The sequence below is a fragment of the Miscanthus floridulus genome, chromosome 7 (assembly GCF_019320115.1).
Source record: "Miscanthus floridulus cultivar M001 chromosome 7, ASM1932011v1, whole genome shotgun sequence".
Lineage (NCBI taxonomy): Eukaryota > Viridiplantae > Streptophyta > Magnoliopsida > Poales > Poaceae > Miscanthus > Miscanthus floridulus.
In genome coordinates, this window is record NC_089586.1 from 65,177,506 (window position 1) to 65,198,700 (window position 21,195).

The 21,195-nt window shown below is 51.0% G+C and overlaps 1 protein-coding gene across 2 annotated transcripts; it reads right to left on the reverse strand.

Annotated features, from left to right (window-relative positions):
* Positions 1 to 8,865: 8,865 nt before the first annotated feature.
* LOC136467040 (probable protein phosphatase 2C 14) lies at positions 8,866 to 20,768 on the reverse strand. Of its 2 annotated transcripts, XR_010761528.1 has the most exons (7): positions 19,659 to 20,768; positions 17,979 to 18,356; positions 17,725 to 17,842; positions 10,671 to 10,894; positions 10,077 to 10,596; positions 9,464 to 9,809; positions 8,866 to 9,326 (listed from the first exon to the last, which is right to left on the reverse strand). XR_010761528.1 is itself a non-coding variant. In XM_066465594.1 (5 exons), the coding sequence occupies exons 1-5, from the start codon at positions 20,130 to 20,132 to the stop codon at positions 10,225 to 10,227; spliced, it is 1,566 nt and encodes a 521-aa protein (XP_066321691.1). In that variant the 5' UTR covers positions 20,133 to 20,768; the 3' UTR covers positions 9,853 to 10,224. The 2 variants fall into 2 exon arrangements, 1 of the variants encoding a protein (XP_066321691.1); XM_066465594.1 differs by lacking the exons at positions 8,866 to 9,326; positions 9,464 to 9,809 and having other exon boundaries at positions 9,853 to 10,596.
* Positions 20,769 to 21,195: the final 427 nt, after the last annotated feature.

The window sequence follows — 21,195 nt, forward strand, 5'->3', positions numbered from 1 at the left end:
ACCTAGGCGTTGGCCACAGCTAAAGCATGAGAAGGATCGGGCGAGATGGAGTCGCAGATATAGGCGCCGGGTGTAGCTAAGGGATCAGGTGAGATGGACTCGTGGACCTAGGCATCAGGCATAGCCGAGGTAGGCAAGGGATCGAGCGAGACAGAGTCACGGTTCTAGGTGTTGGGCACAGCCAAGGGATCAGGTGAGACAGACTCATGTACCTAGGCATCGGGCGTAGCCGAGGCATGAGAGGGATCGGGCAAGACAGAGTCGCAGATCTAGGCATCACGAGCAGCCAAGGGATCAGGCAAGACAGACTCACGGACCTAGGCATCGGGCACATCCGAGGCATGAGAGGGATCGGGCGAGATGAAGTCGCAGATCTAGGCATTGGGCATGCCGAGGCATTTTGGATGTTCCGAGGCATTTGGATGTGCCGAGGGATCGAGCGAGTCAGGATCGCAGATCTAGATGTTGGGTTGGCTGAGGGATCGGACTAGTCGGAGTCATGGATCCAGGCGCCGAGTGTGCCAAGAGATCAGGTGAGTCAGAGTCACGAATCTAGGCGTAGTTGAGGTCATGTCGAGGTGTTGGGCGTTCTGAGCCCCTAAGCCTCGTTGGACTCGATAGGGGTTGGTTGAGTTTCATGCATTACCCCATCCGTGGTTTTTGCAATCGGAGGGGCTGAGCTAACATCGCTTGCCTCGATGGCTCGAGTGACGCGCTCGGTGAGCTCGCTAATGGGGCATGTTTGAGTGAAATCTGGGTCCATCGTTTGTGACAGGGTCAGCATAGCCCTCATGTGGCATTTCACTGCTCCTTAACCCGCAACCCGGCAGATGCCTGGGTCATTCCGGAGACCGACCCGGGTGGCCCGCTGGCCTCCCCTTGATGGAGATTCTATGGGCATGGCTCGAGGTTAGGATCAAACGAGAAGGTTGAGATGACCCTGTCTGCTTCAGAGCGGACTAGGCGAGGGCCACTCGAGGCTCATCTATGTTTTCTCCCCTAGCTCTGTTTGACACGGGGTGGCCTCGAGCCCTTTGTGGGCTGGCCTTCGAACCCCGATTGGTCATTCCTCATGTTGAATGAGGCAACTGCCGCTTCGTGACGCAACACAGAGCGTTGTGATGCATTTAACTACATATGCGATGCTTCGGATGTATGGAATGAATGAATGCATGCATGGAAGAATGAATGTTCATATAAAGAAATAGTGGGGGTTGGTAATGTTACCTTGATGACTCAAGTGATGGGGTTTGAGGAGCTCCTATCGGATATGTCCGATTGGGATCCGCGTTTGTTGTTCACGACGGAGTAAGCATGGCCCACATGGGGCATCCCTCTGCTCCTTTCTTGTCTCTTGGTGTTCGCCTGAGCAGTTCAATTGACATAGGAAGCCCGTTGGTCTCTCCTGGGCGGAGATCCCATAGTTGGGCATTTCTGAGTCCTACCTGGGAAGGCGGAGGGCTGTCTACATGCTGTTGCGCTTTGTTTCTTGCGCCCCGCATGTGGTAGTGGCGGGCCATACCCAGGCCATGTCCCGTCTAACTAGGCACTGTTTCGTCAGGCAGGGTGCGTCCCATCGTTTCCCATCCACATTGAATGGGGGAAGGGAGAGAGTTTTTTGCCCTAATCCTTCGCATTTCCCCAACTGTTGCGCCTCCTCCTTAAATAGGGGAAGGGAGAGGGCTTTCGTCCCACTCCTTTGCCTATTCCCCATCTGCCACCTCTCTTCCTTCTTTCTCGCTAAGAGCGTTTATGTGTTGTGGTGGTTCCTTACTGAGAGAGAGGGTAAGTGAGGGGGAGAACTCAGATCCGTTCATGGGTCTAGAGTGCAATGTCAAGCTAGAGGCCATCTGAGGTGGTGCTGGCCGCCTTCACCGAGAAGGGGTGGCTTCCACCAAAGGAAGTGGCGCACTAGATCCTACGCGGGCTCCTTGATGAGTGGGGCCTGGAGCTGCAGCACCTCAATCCAGCTAGAGTGTTGCACATCGCCGGCTTCATCATCGTCTGTGATGCCTTCTTCGGGATGGAGCCACATGTGGACTTTTTCTGGCAGATCTTCACTAGGCGAGCTTTGTCGGAGGGAAAGCCGCTCGGGACCGCACCGGTGGAAGGTTTCACCCCTACAGCTGCTCAGGTCGGCCAGTTCATAAAGTTTGATGAGATGTCAGAGACATCCTCCAGCCCTAGCGGCCATACTACGGTAGGTGGTGTCCTTGTCGAGGAGCTGCCCTGTCTGTATGGGAAAGCCTGGAGCTCCATGTTCTTCTGCTGAGCATCTATGGGCGCGACGCCCTTGAGGTACCCGTTGCGCTCGCCGAAGTTGAGGGAGTGAACCCAGGAGGGGCCCTCGTGGTGGTGGAGGCTCGTCGTGTGAGTGTGACTAAAGGCGTGCATCAAGAAGACATCACCCAGCCAACGGATGGAGTGGAGGTCGGGTTGGAAGCTTTATCCGAGCCAAGTGTTGCCCCGTTAGAGGGTGAGCAGCCTTTATCTTTGCCAATCGTGCCGTAAGCCGATGTCGTCGGGCGGCCATAGTAGAAGTAGCCAGCAGATGTAATAGTTTAAGTTCGTGGGGGAGCCCCTGTGAGAACAGTTGTATTGATGAATACATCAATTTTCGTTTTGTGATGAACTACTATGTTCGGAGAAGCTTGCCCCGTCCGTTCCTTATTTTTACCCTCAGCATAGCTTTGTTTTTATTCTTTCTTTTTTGCACTTGCCCGTTCGACCCGTAGGCTGCAACCTTAAGAGCCCGGGTGTGGCCCGCGAGGCTCAGCTGCTCATCACTGTAGGTAGAGGCGGGGTGCGATCAATCGGAGTATTGAAGCAAAGTTACACAAGATAATTAAAGGAATGGACTATCCTTTCGTTCGGGTAAAAAAGTATTTACCATATGATAGTAAAAAAGAGGTGGTATCATACCCTTGAGGAGCCCCTGAGCGACCCAGGCCGAAAGTGTTCGGGCCAAGGTGCTTTGCAGGAGCAAACGTTTGAATGAAATAAAACGGTAAAGACCAAATTTTTAAGGGAAGAAACGACATAACTGTTCAATGTTCCAAGTGTTGGTGAGAACATCGCCGTTGTCGTCCTTCAGTCGATAGGCTCCCGGTTGGATAACCTCAGTCACCATATAGGGTCCTTCCCATGGCAGAGAGAGTTTGTGCTTCTCATTGGTCGACTAGGTCCTTCGAAGCATGAGGTCTCTGACCTCGAGGATCCTTCTTCGGATTTTCCTCTCGTTGTACCTACAGAGAGTCTGCTGGTAGTGAGTGGAGCGGATGAAGGTCGTCTCATGGGCCTCCTCGAGCAGGTCGACCGCATCATGCTAAGCCTCTGCGGCTTGATCACGGTCGAAGGTCTTCACTCTGGGGGTGTCGTGGTCGAGGTCAGAGGGCAGCATTGCTTCAGCTCCATAGGCTAGGGAAAAGAGAGGTGGTGCCGCACCCCCGTGGAGCCCCCGAGCGACCCAGGCCAAAAGTGTTCGGGGCGAGATGCTTGTAGGAGCAAATGTTGGATGAAAAGAAAGCGGTATGACTGAATTTTAGGGGAAGAAATGACATAGTTGTTCGCTGTTCCAAGTGTTGGTGAGAACGTTGCCGTTGTCGTCCTTTAGTCGGTAGGCGCCTGGTCGGACTACTTCACTCACCGTATAGGGACTTTGAAAGCTCTAGTTTGGTTTTGTTTAATTGATGAAACCCTAAGTGCTAACCTAGTTTATCAAAGTGATTATGAGATAGGTAGCACTACTCCAAGTGATGAAGCAATGGTGAAGATCATGACGATGGTGATGGCATGGTGATGATCAAATGCTTGAACTTAGAAAAGAAGAAAGAGAAAAACAAAAGGCTCAAGGCAAAGGTATAAATAGTAGGAGCCATTTTGTTTCGGTGATCAAGACACTTAGTGAGTGTGATCACATTTAGGTTAGATAGCCATACTGTTAAGAGGGGTGAAACTCATATTGAAATGCGGTTATCAAAGTGCCACTAGATGCTCTAACTCATTGCATATGCATTTAGGATCTAGTGGAGTGCTAACACCCTTGAAAATGTTTGTGAAAATATGCTAACACATGTGCACAAGATGATACACTTGGTGGTTGGCACATTTGAGCAAGGGTTAGAAACTTCACCGGTGGAGTGTCCGCCCATAGAGTGCGGACAGTCCGACGGTGCCACTGGCGCCCTAGACAAAAAAGACAAGGAGTTCACAGAGTGACCGGACGCTGGTGGTGTAGTGACCGGACGCTGGGTTCAGAGTTCGGTCAGTAGCAGCAGTGAGTACGCGTCTCGGTCTTGTGACTGGATGCTAGTGCGAAGAGTGACCGGATGCTGGCAAGGTGCATCCGGTCAATGCTGACGTACGCTGACGTGTGGTGCACAGTGGAGACATTGAGTGACCGAACGCTGGGTGAGTCCAGTCGAGCATGACCGGATGCGTCCGGTCGTGAAAATTCACGTTTGGAACCTTACTAGAAATGACCGGACGCTGAGGTCCAGCGTCCGGTCACTTTCTAACTGACGCGTCCGGTCATCACTTGACCGTTGAAATCAGACGATCGGCGTTTGAAGCCAATGACACGCGACGCACATCGCACGACCGGACGCTGAGGTCCAGCGTCCGGTCAATCTGACCGGAGCGTCCGATTGGCCATGTTTAGTGAGTAAGGAGCCCAACAGCTCTATTTCATGGGGGCTTCTATTTAAGCCCCATGGCCGACTCAAGTTCACTCTCTTGCATATTTTCATTAACATAGCAACCTTGTGAGCTTAGCCAAAGCCCTCCCACTCATCTCCATCATTGATCCATTATCTTTGTGAGATTGGGAGAGAATCCAAGTGCATTGCTTGAGTGATTGCATCTAGAGGCACTTGGTATTCGTGTTGCGCTGTGGATTTCGCTTGTTACTCTTGGTGGTTGCCACCACCTAGATGGCTCGGTGCAGCGGTGGAGGATCGTCATGAGTTGGTGATTGTTCATGGCCATCTCCGATGATTGTGAGGGGAGTTGTACCTTCCCCGGCGGAGTGCCGAAAGGTAACTCTAGTAAATTGCTCGTGTCATTGAGTTACCTCACTTGTGGGTAGATTCTTGCGGTGTCCAATCATGTGGATGAGGATTGTGAAACACCTCTTAGCCGCCGAACCACCAAGTGTTGGTCGACACAACGGGGACTAGCGTGTTGGCAAGCACGTGAACCTCGGGAGAAAAATTGGTTGTCTCTTGCCATTTGATATTCTCCCGGTGATTGGTTTCATATACATCTTGTGATTGATTCATTCCTCTACACGGCGGTATAACCATCCTACTCACTCGTTTACATTCTTGCGAATTAGTTGTAGCAAGCTCTTTAGTGTAATTAGATTTGAGAGCTTGCTTTGATATTTAAGTTTGCTTAGTGGAGTTCTTTAGAGTAGAAAGATTGAGAGCTCTTAGTGAGTAGTATCATAGCAAATTGTGTGTCTAGCTATCATTGCAACTAGAATTATTGGATAGGTGGCTTGCAACCCTTGTAGAGCTAGAGCAAGTTTGCATTTCGCTATTTGTCATACTAATCAAATTGCTCTAGTTGATTTGTAGTTTTTTAAATAGGCTATTCACCCCCCTCTAGCCATATTAGGACCTTTCAGACTTTTAGTCGTCTACATCCTTGCCCGCCATGCCCTCTTTCTTGGCTGCTACCTCCTTGCCCTTTCCTTCCTTTGGCCCAGCCTATCGTAGAAAGCGCTTGAGGAGTTCACAGTCCTTGTAGAGGTGCTTGACGAGGTAGGCATGGTTGGTGCACGGGCTCTCCATGAGCTCATCGAAGTGGTCAGGCAGACCCTGCTGGGGCTGCTTGCCCGTGCAATCAGCCACGGCGACCAACGCGGGGTTGGCCGGTCGATGCTGATCCTTCTTGTTCTTTTTGCCCCTCTACGTGGAGGGGCCCTCGTCCTGGTCCTCGCGCTTAGCCTTGCCTTTGTCCTAGCCTCCATTGAAGACCGCTTCGACCACCTCCTCGTCGAAGGCATGGTTCGTGGTGATGTTGAGCAGGTCGTGGGTGGTACGGGGCTTCAAGCAGCCAAGCTTGTGGATCAAGGACTCGTAGGTTGTCCTAGAGAGGAATGCGTTGATGATGTCCGCATCGACGACATCTGGAAGGGCTCCTACTAGCAGCTCTTGAGGTTCCAGGAGTTCCTAGGGTGGACATATGTCCCCTAGAAGTTCCCGATGAAGACCCTCTTGAGGTTCGCCCAGTTGCGGATGCTATCGTACGAGAGAAATTTGAGCCAAGCTCGAACATGTTCTCCTACGTAAATGGGGAGGTAATAGTACGTACGTTACTCACAGCGGGGTTTGAGTAGTGCGTATGCTCAGAATGAAGAGTAGGCGCCTCGTTGATGAAGTTGCCAGGAGTCCTAGAGCTGATAGAGGGTGCCCCTCTGACGGGCGCGCGGGATGGGTGCCTCCTCATGGAGGTGCAGCGCGCTGAGCCGGTCAGCGACGAAGTCTAGGTTTCCAAAGAGGAAGGCCTGGGACGGTTTGAAGATGGGAGGCCCCCACATCCCAACAGGTGGGAGTGCAGGGAACTCTATTGAGCCAAAGCGAGTCATATCGCTTGAGCCCGCCATGGCGAAGATGGCGGAAAAGTGGGTCATCCGATGACCAAAAGCGTGAACGTACAGCGTCTTCCCCATGAACGGCGCCAACTGTTGGTGTGGAAAGTGACCAACACATAAATTGTAACATCCCGGCCCAGGGCTTAACAGGATTAATAGGATACTCATACCAACAAGTTGCAACTTCTTTTCCGGAAGCCCATCTCTAAAGAACTATGAGGTTAAGCGTGCTTGGCCTAGAGAAATTTTAAGATGGGTGACTGATCGGGAAATCTTTTCCGGGTGCACACGAGTGAGGACAAAGTGCACAAAAAAGACTTGTGTGGGTCTGAGGACAGTCTATGTCCTAGAAAAGCTGCCAGATGTAAGCGGGCCCAGCCTCATAGAGGCAGGACGTTACATAAATATTTCTAGTTTTGCTGTACGTTGTGATCGGATGTAGCCTAGCACTCAATGGCATAGGGTTTATACTAGTTCAGACAACGTTCCCAACGTCTAGTTTGAGTCGGTCGGTGACTTTATTCCTGAGTCTAGGTGCTAGAAGTTTGCTGTGGGGTTACAAATGGAAGGAAGAAAGATGGAGAGTACAAGAGGTCGATCGGGCTCTAGTCTGAAGGGCCGAGAGTGACAGGAGCTCTGCTATGTGCTAAGTGTCCGAACGTTTGTTGTTTGTTGGGATCCTTGGTCGTTCAGATCGTGTATGTTGTTCGAGTTGTTGTGGATTGATCTTCCTGGAGTTGATCGATCTCCTCTATTGGGAGAGAGCGCGTCCCCTTTTATAGATGAAGGGGATAGCCTTACAAGAGAGAGAGATAGAGTACGTATGCTACTAAATCTTGTTGCCCATGTCGTCGGGTACAAGACGATTGTAGGCGCCCACAATACTGTTGATGTCAGATGCATGTGGGAGGTTGCGTCGTCTTCTTCCGGTATGGCAGATGTCGGTGCCTGCCATACTGTTGATGCCTAGAGGCACGTAGGGGGTTTTATCGTGTTCATCTGGTATGGGAGTTTGAGGGCGCCCACAACACTGTAGGGCAAATGTCGGTGCCCACAATACTGCTTGGGTTCTGATATGCCTGGAAGGTTGCAGGGCACCCTTCTGACATGTCCTGTCGGTACTGTCTTACAGGTGTACAGGGTACGGTCCTTGGTATTGTGGTTGACTTTGTGCGTCCTGCTTTACTTGCTCTGCCCGTTCTCTGGGTCCTTACCAAGCTGGCGTCCCCGGTCGGTTGGTCCCAGTCAGCTCCGACTGTGCCAGTCGGAGAGAGCTGTAAGCAGAGGTTTGGTGCATCCCCGATCGGACACGCTGATCAGAGTCAGAAGCGAGCGTCGTTCCTCTTTGGCTAGGCCTTCCGGTCGCAGAGGCGGGCCAGAGTCGGAACCGAGGCCTTCCGGTCGGAGAGGCGGGCCAGAGTCGGAAGCGGGGCGCCATTCCTCCTTGGCTAGGCCTTCTGGTCGAAGATTGGGTCGTCGTTTTGGCCTGTCGTTAGGTTTTTGGGCCAGCCTAGGAGTTGCGCGTCGTTCACAATGTCGTCTGCTGGGCCGAACCTTTTGTTGGGAAGCCGATCCATGATGGACCTCAGATTTATGAATACGACACAAATAGAACCAATTAAGAACAGCACACCAATCAAAGAAAAAGCAATTAAAACAACATACTAAAATATAGATACTACGATCATGAGAGTGCAAGAGACGCCAAAAACGGAACTGCCATGCAAAAGAAACGATCACAAAAAAATTATATTATAAAAGAAAAGAAAAGACTACATGTTTGATTTATTTTTATTAAGCAAAACGAGGAAACTAATTTAGATTAGTCAAGTTATATATTTTAGTTTAAAATAGGGTTAGAACTAGTCATATTTTATTTATAAATATTTCAGCACCATTTATACCGATTAAACTTTAACTTGCAAATACAAATTGCCATGTGAGAGCATCTAATCGAATTTAATATGCGTGTTTAAACTAAGCAAATTATAATTAAAAATATATTTACATTAGCAATTAATCATATTAGCTTTTATATGTATAAAATTTCAGAGTATTATACCTCTGTTGCTTTTAATTATAAAAGTAGTTGCATTAACATTAATAAATTTAATTAATATTTAAATTATAAAACTCAAAATCATTAGCGTGGCAAATATCGTTACTAACACATAGACCATGTCAACATGGAACCAAGGCCATGTTTGACATCTCTGCTCAATCTAGCAGGAGCTCTGTCAAACAGTTTTTGAGAGAGAAACAGTTTTTTGTTAATTCCGTGAAGTGATCCTCTAAAATAAACAAAGAGGTTAGAAGTTGAAAATAGTAGCTCCACCTAATTCTGTGAAGTGATTGTCTATCATGATTTTGAGAATTTATGTGAATCATTTTCAGCCACAGAATCACTTCTCTCGTAGCTCTACCAAATAGACCTGGCATAATTTAAACCAAGCAAAACGGAGAAACCACGACAGCCGGTTCGGCCTCTGATTACAGGCAGGAGGCAGCAAAAGGCGTGACTTGGTTTCCTTTGGCAGTGAAGGACGTGCAGCAGCTTCAGCAGATGAACACAACACCACCTTGTTTCAGGGTGGTTTGACGCTGGCTTGCTGTTGCGTTGCTGCATCCATTAGAGAGGATCGGATTTCTGAACTCCATGGCTGGAAGAGATCGACTGGGCTTCGTTGGAGGCTGCTTGCTTGCAGGTACAGTACAGGCGACGACAGCACTGCAGAAGCAAAGGCAAAGCAGCAAACCAGCAGCGGCATGCAGATGGGAATCAACAGTGTGCAACAGATTTCGAGTAATCGTCAAAAGGGACCTAGGAGATTACAAGGATTACAAGAAAAACTATTATGTCCTTACCTCCGGCAATAGATCAGCACGTGGGTTTGAGCAAGAGTCGGCGATGGTTTCTCCCGTGGTTTGTCGTACAGCTTCATGCGAAGTTCGTGGCGTCGAACTTCTCTTCATCAGGTCGGCCGGCAAGGAAACCAATAATCGATGGCGGCCTGGAGCAGACTTGAAGGGCGATGATCTGATGTGGTTCGTAATGGTAGCAGCTGCCTCTGAAGGTCTTCAATGCGGATGCAGCGGTTCAATATCAGAATCATCTGGGCAGAGCAGGCAACACCACGCACGGTATATATGATCATACCGGTATTTCTTGTCACTGATCCTGCGTGCGTCCTGCCGCATCCTAAACGTTCAACTTAAAATTAACAATGAAAAGATGATATCGATCAGACACCAGAGATAAAATGATGAATATATTTACAGGAAGCACAAAAACTCAGTAGGCTCCTTCCTACAGGATACTATGATCTCGACGCGCGCACGCACCGATAATAACCTGAATAGAATTATTACAAAAAACTGGAACAAATCACGCTAAATTGACGCGGTACTTTACACAAGCAAAACTGCAAATTCTAGTCACACTTGCGTCCAGAAAAAAAAATAGCAAGCAGAAACCCACCGACGTGCTAATCTTCGCTCCGACGGATGCCAATCACAGGCACAGCATGTTCATGGTGCCTCCGCCCTGTGCCTGAACTACTTGATCGCTCAGCAGAGACCAGTCACAGGCAGCATGCAAGCTCACTTACCATGCCATATTTTGCGCCTCAACCATCCTTGGGCAAATCCAGTGTGACCGGTTTTGTGACGGTTTCAACAACAGACACCTCGTTTCCATCTGTTACCAGGGCGGTAACATCTATAGATGCACCAGTGGTCACCTGGATAGTTGTGGAGCGCTGAGCACTGCTAACTTCTACAGCATCTGCCAAATTGTTGGCCAAGGAACTCAAAGATTCGCTTGCTTCATTTGTGTTCAGGAAGAGGCAGACAACAGCACAGTCATCAATTTTAGAAGTGGGGAACCGAGTTCGCCAAGCACGGTGAGCTGATTCGACTAGAAATCGTGCTGCAGAGGCCCGAGATGTGGCTCGGCTGACAGTACTAGCAACTTCATCATTTGATAGCACGTCCCAAACCTAGTGCAAAAAGAAGAGGTCAGAACGACCTAACAACACTCAGAAAATGGTGCCTAAGTTGACAATCTGCTCACCCCATCAGTAGCCAGCACAACAAATTCATCTTTTTCCGTAATGTGGTGATAGGAAACATCAGGCATAGAAATTACACCATGATCCTTCAGACAGAAGTCTCCAAATGCCCTAGCCATGGCCAATCCAGGCGAGTTATACTTTGGAAGCCAAACACGAGCAACCTCCGGCTCCTCAGGAAGTGCAAATATTCTGCCCCTGCGTTGCCTGATTCTCTGTGCTTCACCTGAAATTACCATGCCATTCCTCAACAGAATAAGAAAAGGAACACACTAAATATAACAACTCTTGCTACTAATCATGTATGTGATGTGGGGGCGACATTACAGCCGCCGGCATCGAGCACGAAGCACAGCTCGCTCTGGCACGCTGGCCCAGCAGGAGCATGAAGAGGCCAGGACGGCTGGAGAATAAGTCACTCGCGTGGCTCAAGGAGAAGAGAAGGAGATTAGTCTTTAATTAGCCAGGTCCATCGCATGGCTCAAGGAGAAGAGAAGGGGTTAGTCTTTAAATTAGCCGGTTGGTTGAAAGGGCCAGGATTAGTATCGAGGAGTCCTCCTATATATGTAACCCAGCTACTCTATTATGGGAGAAAAGGAAGAAGCAAGTTATCCCTAATCTCATCTCCCTGTTCACTCTTTAATCTCACCTTTGCTGGGCGTCCAGGGAAGAACCCTGGCGCCACCATTGCCTACCTCCAGTTACGAGTTAAGAAGCCAGGGGCCGGCCACCAGGGGGCTTGAGGCCCTTGACAACTTGGTATCGGCAGTCCGTCGATCCTCCTCTCACCCATCCACCTCCACCACGCCGACGCCTGCTTCATCACCCACCCACTCCTCTGTTTCCTCCCACACCATGACCGACCCAACGGCCGCTGAGTTGGCTGCCATGATCAAGCAACTCTCCACCAACATGACGGAGATGCAGAAGCAGCTCTCCACCTCCATCAACACCATGCAGCAGCAGATCGGCGCCTTGCAGCTGGCGCAGCCGCCTTCATCTTCAGCCGGTTCAGGGGGTTTGGGTCACCCCAACACCGATCGGCCGCCCCGTTTCCAGAAGCTCGATTTCCCCAAATTCGACGGGACATCCGACCCGCTCGCCTTCATCAATCGCTGCGAATCATATTTCGTTCAGCAGCGCATCGCGGCTGAGGAGCAGGTTTGGATGGCGTCATACAATCTCGAGGACACCGCGCAGATGTGGTACATCCTTGTGCAGCAGTCTGAAGGCACGCCCAACTGGAGGCGCTTCACCGAGCTCCTCAACCTGCGCTTCGGGCCGCCCCTTCGCTCCAACCCGATGGGAGAATTGATGGTGTGCAAGCGCACCAGTTCCGTGGCAGAGTATCAGGCGCGCTTCGAGGCGCTGCTGCCGCGCGCGGGTCCGTTGGAAGAGGAGCAGCGCATCCGAGCGTTCACGGCGGGCCTCCAGCCGCCCCTCAGCCACGACGTGGAGATGCACAACCCCCAGACTCTCATCATCGCCATGAGTCTGGCCCGGAAGCTGGAGATCCGCGAGCAGAGCGTCGCTTCCGCCGTGGCTGCGCCTGCGGTCCCAGCACCGCGTTTGTCGGGCAGTGGTCTGCTGGCCGGGCCGCCGCAGCAGCTCGCCCTTCCAGCCCCGCCTCTGCAGCAGAGCCGCACCACTGCCACGCCGTCCTTCGAGGGCCGCCAGGTCCGCCGAGATGGAAGACCGCCGACGGCAGGGCCTCTGTTTCAATTGCAATGAGAAGTACTCCCGCGGCCACAACCGGGTCTGCCAACGCCTGTTCTTCCTGGACAGCGTAGAGGAGGATGATCCAGAGGACACGGTCCCAGCAGCCACCACCGACGATCCGCTGATATCGCTCCACGTGATCGCCGGCATCCGCCTGGGCGAGACGATGCAGATGCACATCACCCTGGGCGGCGTATCTCTGTTGGCCCTGCTGGATTCCGGCTCGACGCATAATTTCGTCGCCGAGGAAGCAGCCGCGCGGACTTCACTTCGACTGCAGCTCAAGGGCGGCATGAAAGTCACAGTCGCTAATGGTGAGCGGGTGCCGTGCCCAGGCGTGTTCCGCGCGGCGCCCTTCTCCATCGAGGGCGCTTCCTTCACGGCCGACTTCTTCGCGCTCCCATTGGCCGGCTACGACGTCGTTCTCGGCACTCAGTGGCTGGCATCGTTGGGCCCTATCCTCTGGGATTTCGACGCCTTGACCATGTCCTTCTGGCACCTTGACCACCAGTTGTGCTGGAAGGGCGTGGCTGGACCAGCAAGCCCCAGTCTGAAGGTGTGCCACTCCACCAACTTGATGCGGGTTCTCTTGGATGAGTTCGCCACGGTCTTCGCCGAGCCGGACGGCATGCCACCCCCACGCTCCCGGGATCATCACATCAATCTACTACCGGGCGCGGCACCCCCTGTTCATCCTTATCGCTACCCAACATCACACAAAGACGAGCTGGAGCGCCAGTGCTCCTCCATGCTGCACCAAGGCATCATCAGGCGCAGCAATTCTGCGTTCTCTTCACCAGTTCTGCTCGTCAAGAAGGCGGATGGCTCCTGGAGATTTTGCGTCGACTATCGCGCACTGAACGCCATCACGGTCAAGGACGCCCACCCAATCCCAGTCGTCGACGAGCTCTTCGATGAGCTACACGGCGCCCGGTTCTTCTCCAAATTGGACCTGCGTTCCGGGTACCACCAGGTCCAGATGCACTCAGCGGACATAGAGAAGACCGCGTTCAGGACGCACGATGGGTTGTACGAGTTTCTGGTCATGCCTTTCGGCCTCTGCAACGCGCCGGCCACGTTCCAGGCCCTCATGAACGACGTGCTCCGGCCGTTCCTCCGCCGCTTCGTCCTCGTCTTCTTCGACGACATCCTCATCTACAGCCACTCCCTCGCCGAACATCTACAGCATGTGCGAGCCGTCCTCACCACTCTTCGTCACCACAGGCTCTTCGTCAAGCGTACCAAGTGCGAGTTCGGGGTTTCCTCCATAGGCTACTTGGGGCACATCATATCAGCCCAGGGCGTAGCCATGGATCCAGAGAAGGTGCGCGCGGTGGCGGACTGGCCGCAGCCACGCTCAGCCCGAGCAGTCCACGGCTTCCTAGGCTTGGCGGGCTACTACCGCAAGTTTGTGAAGGACATCGGGGCGATTGCTGCGCCGCTCACCGCCCTTCTCAAGAAAGAAGGTTTCTCCTTGTCGCCGGAGGCTGAGGGCGCCTTCTCTGCACTCAAAACAGCGGTCACCACGGCGCCCGTCTTGATCCTCCCCGACTTTAGCCAGCAGTTCGTTGTGGAGTGTGACGCTTCGACGCATGGCTTTGGCGCTGTACTGCTTCAAGGGCCGCACCCGGTGGCTTTCTTCAGCTGTCCAACCGCGCCCCGGCACAGGTCACTGGCGGCCTATGAACGTGAATTGATCGGCCTCGTCCTGGCCATCAGGCATTGGAGGCCATACCTCTGGGGCCGTCCCTTTCTGGTAAGAACTGATCACTTCAGTTTGAAGTTTTTGCTTGACCAGCGGCTGTCCACCATCCCGCAACATCACTGGGTGGGCAAGTTGCTGGGATTCGACTTCACGGTAGAGTACAAGGCGGGCGCTAGTAATACGGTGGCTGATGCGCTCTCGCGCCGCGACACTGAGGACACCACGGTGATGGCCATCTCAGGCCCCCGGTTCGACTTCGTCGCACGCCTCCGTCAAGCCAATCTGCAGGACCCAGCTTTGGTCACCCTTCAGGAGGACATCACGTCTGGCAATCGCGGGGCGCCATGGTCCGTCACGGACGGACTGGTCACGTTCAACGGCCGCCTCTACCTTCCGCCAGGCGCCCTGCTCCTCCATGAGGCCCTGACGGCTATCCATGAGGGCGTCCAACGCACGCTCCACCGTCTGCAGCGCGACCTCCACTCGCCCAACTTGAGGGCGGTTGTCCAAGACTTCGTGTGCGCTTGCGAGACGTGCCAAAAATACAAGACAGAGCATCTGCACCCCGCCAGACTGCTCCTTCCCCTCCCTGTACCGTCCTCTATCTGGACTAACATAGGGATGGACTTCATCGAGGCACTTCCAAAAGTGGGCGGCAAATCTGTGATCCTCACCATCGTCGACAGGTTCAGCAAGTACTGCCACTTCATTCCGCTGTCCCATCCATACTCAGCGGAATCCGTGGCACAGGCTTTCTTCTCCGGCGTCATCAAGCTCCATGGACTGCCCCAGTCCATCGTCTCAGATCGCGACCCCGTCTTCACTTCAATCTTCTGGAAGGAACTCATGCGCCTGACGGGGATCAAGCTCCATATGACGACTGCGTTCCACCCCCAATCCGATGGACAGACAGAGGCTGCCAACAAAATTATTGTCATGTACCTGCGCTGCATGACGGGTGATCGGCCCCGGCAATGGCTGCAGTGCTTGCCATGGGCTGAATTCGTCTTCAACACCACCTACCAGTCTGCTCTGAAGATGACGCCGTTTCAGGTGGTGTACGGCAGGGAGCCACCCTCCATTCGTTCCTATGAGCCAGGCGAGATGCGCGTCGCCGCAGTGGCCAAGACCATGGCTGAACGCGACGAGCTGCTGGCTGACGCACGTGCCAGGCTGGAGCAGGCGCAGATGGTGTACAAGCGCTACTATGATCAGCATCACCGCGACGTCCGCTTCAACACAGGTGATTGGGTTTGGCTCCGTCTCAGACACCGTGCTCCAGCTTCGCTGCACGGAGTCACCAAGGGCAAGCTTCGACCACGCTTCTACGGACCGTATCGTGTGGCGGAGGTCATCAACGAGGTTGCCTATCGCCTCGACCTGCCACCACGCGCACGCCTCCACAATGTGTTCCATGTCGGCCTCCTGAAGCAGTTCGTGGGTTCGCCGCCATCATCTCCACCGCCTCTGCCTCCAGTCCATCACGGCGCCACTCAACCTGTACCAGAGCACGCCACCCGCACCAGGCTGGCCTGGGGCGTGCGTCAAGTGCTCATTCACTGGCAGGGCGAACCCGCGGCCTCTGCCACCTGGGAAGACATCGACTCCTTCCAAGACCGCTACCCAAGCTTCCAGCTCGAGGACGAGCTGCTCGTCGAGGGGGGGGAGAGATGTGATGTGGGGGCGACATTACAGCCGCCGGCCTCGAGCACGAAGCACAGCTCTCTCTGGCACGCTGGCCCAGCAGGAGCATGAAGAGGCCAGGACGGCTGGAGAATAAGTCACTCGCGTGGCTCAAGGAGAAGAGAAGGAGATTAGTCTTTAATTAGCCAGGTCCATCGCATGGCTCAAGGAGAAGAGAAGGGGTTAGTCTTTAAATTAGCCGGTTGGTTGAAAGGGCCAGGATTAGTATCGAGGAGTCCTCCTCCTATATATGTAACCCAGCTACTCTATTATGGGAGAAAAGGAAGAAGCAAGTTATCCCTAATCTCATCTCCCTGCTCACTCTTTAATCTCACCTTTACTGGGCGTACAGGGAAGAACCCTGGCGCCACCATTGCATACCTCCAGTTACGAGTTAAGAAGCCAGGGGCCGGCCACCAGGGGGCTTGAGGCCCTTGACAATGTATGTATAGGAAGTTCTGAAGTACTTTCTGCCATGATATTATGAGAACGAAAAATATTTGCATCCTCATGTTTGTACAATTGAATTAGCATGTAATCTTACCATTACAGTGCTAAAACAATATATTTACACCATGGAAATGGATTTGGAAATCATGGGCTCTTCTAGGTTGCAAATGTTTCATGTTTGGCTGTTATTAAACGATGATGGACAGCTGATAGAATGTCTAAGAGAGGTCTCCCTCATCCTCCTCCCATTCCTCTTTGTGATCAAGCTGATGAGAGCATACAGCGCATTCTTGTATATTGCACTGTTTCCTGGCAAGTTTGGCTCACCATCCTCCAACCGGCTGGATTTGAGAGGATTTCACCTAGTGCTGATAGTGAGTTTCTCTAGCTGGTAGAGTCAATCTCTCAACCAAATACATAGACAAGCAGCCGAAGAAAGGGCTTAAGTCGCTAATTATTCTTGTTACCTAGGAGCTCTGAAAGCATCGTAACCATGTTGTTTTCAATGTCACCGCCCTAGATGCCAACGAAGTGGTGGGGGCAGTCAAGGACGAAGGCACTTTATGGTGCACGGCAATTGCTAAGGAGCTCCACTGCTCCAGGGTGTTTTTCATGGGAATAGCCTAAGTGTTTTTTCTGCCTATGTGGCATGTTCATTACAACGACTATTTCTAAGGGGCCAGCATAAGGGGCTGGTGTTGTACGGTTTTCTACTTAAATGAAAGGTACGCCAGCTCTCCAATGTATTTGAGGAAAAAAGAAACAACGCCAGGTATGAAAAAAATAGTAGTTTGTCTTCCACACCATCTCAACAGTCAAAATACATAAGCAATCCTTGAAAGCTTGTACTCCCTATGTTCCTTTTTGTTATGATGGTTTGGAATCCATGTGGTCGAACATCTCAAACTTGGAAAGTCAATATTTAAAGTAAGCAAAGCTGGATATATGAAAGATACATCACTGGGTTTTTACAACAAATACTTTCATAATACAAAGTAGTATAATGTTCCGAAGGTAACTGTTATACTCAGTTCTTTTTTATTTATCATCATGAAATCTGGGCCGTTGAACTTTCAAAAGTCTGTGCATTCATATATTTATTATTCTCAGGATTGGCTAAAAGAAATTATATTGCTAGATTTGTCTTTTAAAATTCTTTAATCGTAGCAATAACAGCAAGCAGAACAGACTTGCCTCCAATTCAAACCAACAAATTGATCTATGGAAGTGCCCAGACAAATAATCTTAGCTCATAAGGATTATTATTTACTCCTTTGACTCATAAATAATAAAGACATGAAAAGAGATAAAAATGCCAGCTAGTTCATGAATTAAGGCCACATAATGTAACATATAAGCAAATATAATGATGTTCGTAACAGAAGGAACTTGAAACTGCACATGAGGATTGCACAAAGGCAAGAATGATGAAAGGCTCTAAGATTTGCAAAATGACTAGCGATACAGCAAAGGACAAAAGAAAGAAAATACATGCTTACTTGGAATGTTAGGTTTGAGATCAACTGTCAATTGAACAGCAACAAGCTGGTTATTTTCATCTTTGGTGCCTAAGACAGCTCTTGAATCTCCCAGATTGCCAATTATAAGATTGTGTCCCTGTAGTATACAGAAATAAATAGAGCACAATTAGTATACAAGGATGCAGCTCCAATCACCTGGTGTCAATTTAATGAAATCAAAAGAAGATATTTCTGAAAGAAAATAAAACAATAGTGTCATTTGTCTCAGTTACCTGCTTGATCACTGCCACCGCTGTAGTCCCACTGAAAAAACAGTCAATATTTTTATGTAATTTGAGATCCCTATCCATTACATGGAATGCCTTCAAGAATGAAGTTCTCAATGCTGGGAAGATCTCTGGATATTCTCCATTCTGCTGAGCTTCAGAGGAAATGGCAGTACCTCCTCTGTCTATGTGTTCTGTTGAAGCTACATCATGTGTGTTGAGCTTAATGTTGCCAGTGGATGTTACTCTACCATCTTCCATCCCCAAATCTGCTCCTAACTTTAGAGGTAGGAGATCTCTTACTCTCTTGGCAACCAAATGGCCATAAGGTCCATGACCATCAAACACACCACAAAAGATGGTATCATCTCTCGAACAGAAGTTCTGTCCACGAGTAAAAATAGTTGTCAAAGTCAAACATATGCTGCACAGAAATAGCAGGAATAGCAAATTTTACACGTGCCCAGTAATTTTTCTTGTTGGGAGTTATGCTTATCTTTTCAGTGAGACCAGATTACTATGGTAGTCAAATCATGAAAGTTATCATAACTTATGGATGGCAAATATGAGTTCGAAAAAATAAGACAGGATCTGTACATGTGTCACTCAATGGGCATGCAGCCAAATTGGTAACCAAGCATTTGGAAAGGAAAGGATGGGGCTTCAAGCAGATAAGATCATCCAGCAACGCAATGGAGAAGGAAAAAAAAACTAGTATTGGATAAGGATGAGAATCATGTGGAGCCCCTCCAACCTCCATGAAGTATTCCAACTCAACACCAATTATTACGCTTGAATACTACCAACTAGGAATTCTCCACCAGCAACATCCAATGGCAACTAGTGTCAAATATATATATAGGATTTGAGTCAGAGTTCAATTCTTGAATAGTTCGATGCTGTGTGCTCATGTTGCCTGGCTGTCTCCAACAGAGACCCATCTGGAGACCCAAACCCAAAATAGGTCTCTAACACAAATACCTAAAAGCCTCCAATAGAGTACCTATACGAAAGATCCATTTTGAGTGTCAGGAGAGGTATAACCTAAATTTGAGTATCCTCTTTCCTTATACCCATTTGCAGAAAGAGTTTTTTTAGTCTTATTGTTGAAGAAGACAAAAAAAAAAGTATTAAAAAGTATTAAACCATTTGCCTGTAGCACTACCCAAACGTGAAATAGATTTTGTATTTTGGGTAACCGTTATAGGAGACAGCCTCTCATAGGAACATGCATAAGCTGTGGCCACAAAAATAAAACAAACAATTTCCTGAGGCTAACATCAAGATCAAATTAGCTTGCACAGAAAAGTAAAATCTGAATCTGAACTTCTCCGTCGAATAAAAATCTGGAACACAGGATACGTCAGGTAAACTAATCCACAATAAGAGCATGCTTGGTTCGTCTAGTAGCTACTAAATTTAGTAGCTTTTAGTCACTTTAGTAACTTTTTAACCAAACGCTATGACTAAAAGCTACTAAACCGTTTAGTAGCTACTAAAGTTCAGTAGCTCAAACCAAACACCACCTAGGAACAAAGTTGCTTAGATCTTGGGGAGATCTGATCAAGAACAGTGGGAAAAAGTACATCAAGAATCTCACAGCACAAGATGTGTGAGGAAAAGTACAGACAAGGAAGCAGGGAAAAGATGGCTCTTTTTTCTCTTTTCTTTATTTTTTCCTTTTACCTCCCAGAAGATCATAGCATCCTGGTTGACGCCCTTCTTGCCCTGCAGCGTGTACAGTGACGCGACGGCGCAGGCGCCATTGCCGGCGATCCGGCCGGGGGTGGCCCTGAGCTCCGCCGCGAAACGCCGGGCGTCGGTTGGCGCGGGGCCCGCCCCAACCCCGCGAGGCAGCGGCGCGCGCGGCTGCCGCTGGGGCTGCGCCGCAGCCCATGTCATGCCTAACGCGCCGAGCAGGCCAAGGAGGCAGTCGAAGAAGTCCTCCATGCATCGTCCGCTGCCGCCAGCGGCGCCGGCGCCCGTTCTAGCAGCTCCCGCTCCATCTCCTCCCGCCACCGCAGGCCCCGCGGACCGGGTGGTGACCATGGCGACGCGCGTGGCGACGGCGAGCGCGACCAGGCGCTGGTGCTCCCCTCCGCTGCCGCTAGGCCGCCGACGGCTGGTGCCTGGCCGGCGCCCGGCGGCGGCCTCCACCATGCACCCGCGGCCGATCCGCGCCCGGCGCCGCGCGCCGCCGCCCGCCGAGAAGCTCCGACCTCCGTCGCCGACGGCAAGGGAAGCAACTCAGCAAGAGACGGAGGAGTGAGGCAGAGCGTACGGCCAAGGGGCTCAGACACCAAGAATGGAGAGGGAGAGAGCTGCTGCAGTGCTGCTGCTAATTAAGCGGGGATTGTAGTGTAAAAAGAGGAATTTTATATCTGCCGCAATGCCGAAAAAGGGCACCAAGAACACGGACACGGGGTAAGTCAAGCAGCGCAAGTGCGCAACGAAACCCAATCCCTTGTGTCTCTGAGTCTGGATGAGTATAGTATAGAAGTGGTGGTTAGGAAACAAGAGACCTGCGTAATCCCGTACTTAAAAAGGCTCTTCGCAACAAACCAATTGATTGATTACTAAGCCGCTACTCCAGTCTAGAGGAGGAGAGGAGCCACGGAGCTGTAAAAACGAGAGGAGGACGAACCCCTGGCGGTGCTTTTCCTGTGTCTACTCCAACTATGGAATGGGAATCCGCCTCTCGCCGTCGGAGGGGAGGGGGAAAGCGGTGGGGGGCGAATCTGAGGCGACGAAATGCAGGGACAGCGAAACGGTGAAAAGGGGAGCACGGGACAGGGACGCAAGGTTGTCGGAGTGGGCTAAAACTTCGTGTTGTATATCATGGAGATCAAAAAACTTCGTGACCTACTGCTGTTCCGGCGGATCAAGTTTCCGTCGCGTCGCAGCTGGGTAATAGGGTCCGTCATGAATCATACAGCCTGTAAGACTGTGTCCAACGGCCTACCCATACACCGACCCAAATCCAAAATGCATCGTGAACGTAAAAAATCCGGCGTCCAATGGAGGAGGCATCCCGAGCACCTATTTTGCGTAGATGGAGAGAGGAAAGCCAAATGTGTGTCCTCCCTCCGTCTTCTCTCTCCTCAACCCAAATCTCTGACGGAGCGGAGGCAGAGCAGGCGTTGAGGCAGGGCCGGCGCGAGGAGGACGAGGAAAAGGGAGGAAGAGGCAGGGCGGGGCTTGGGGAAGGAGGCGACAGCGAGGG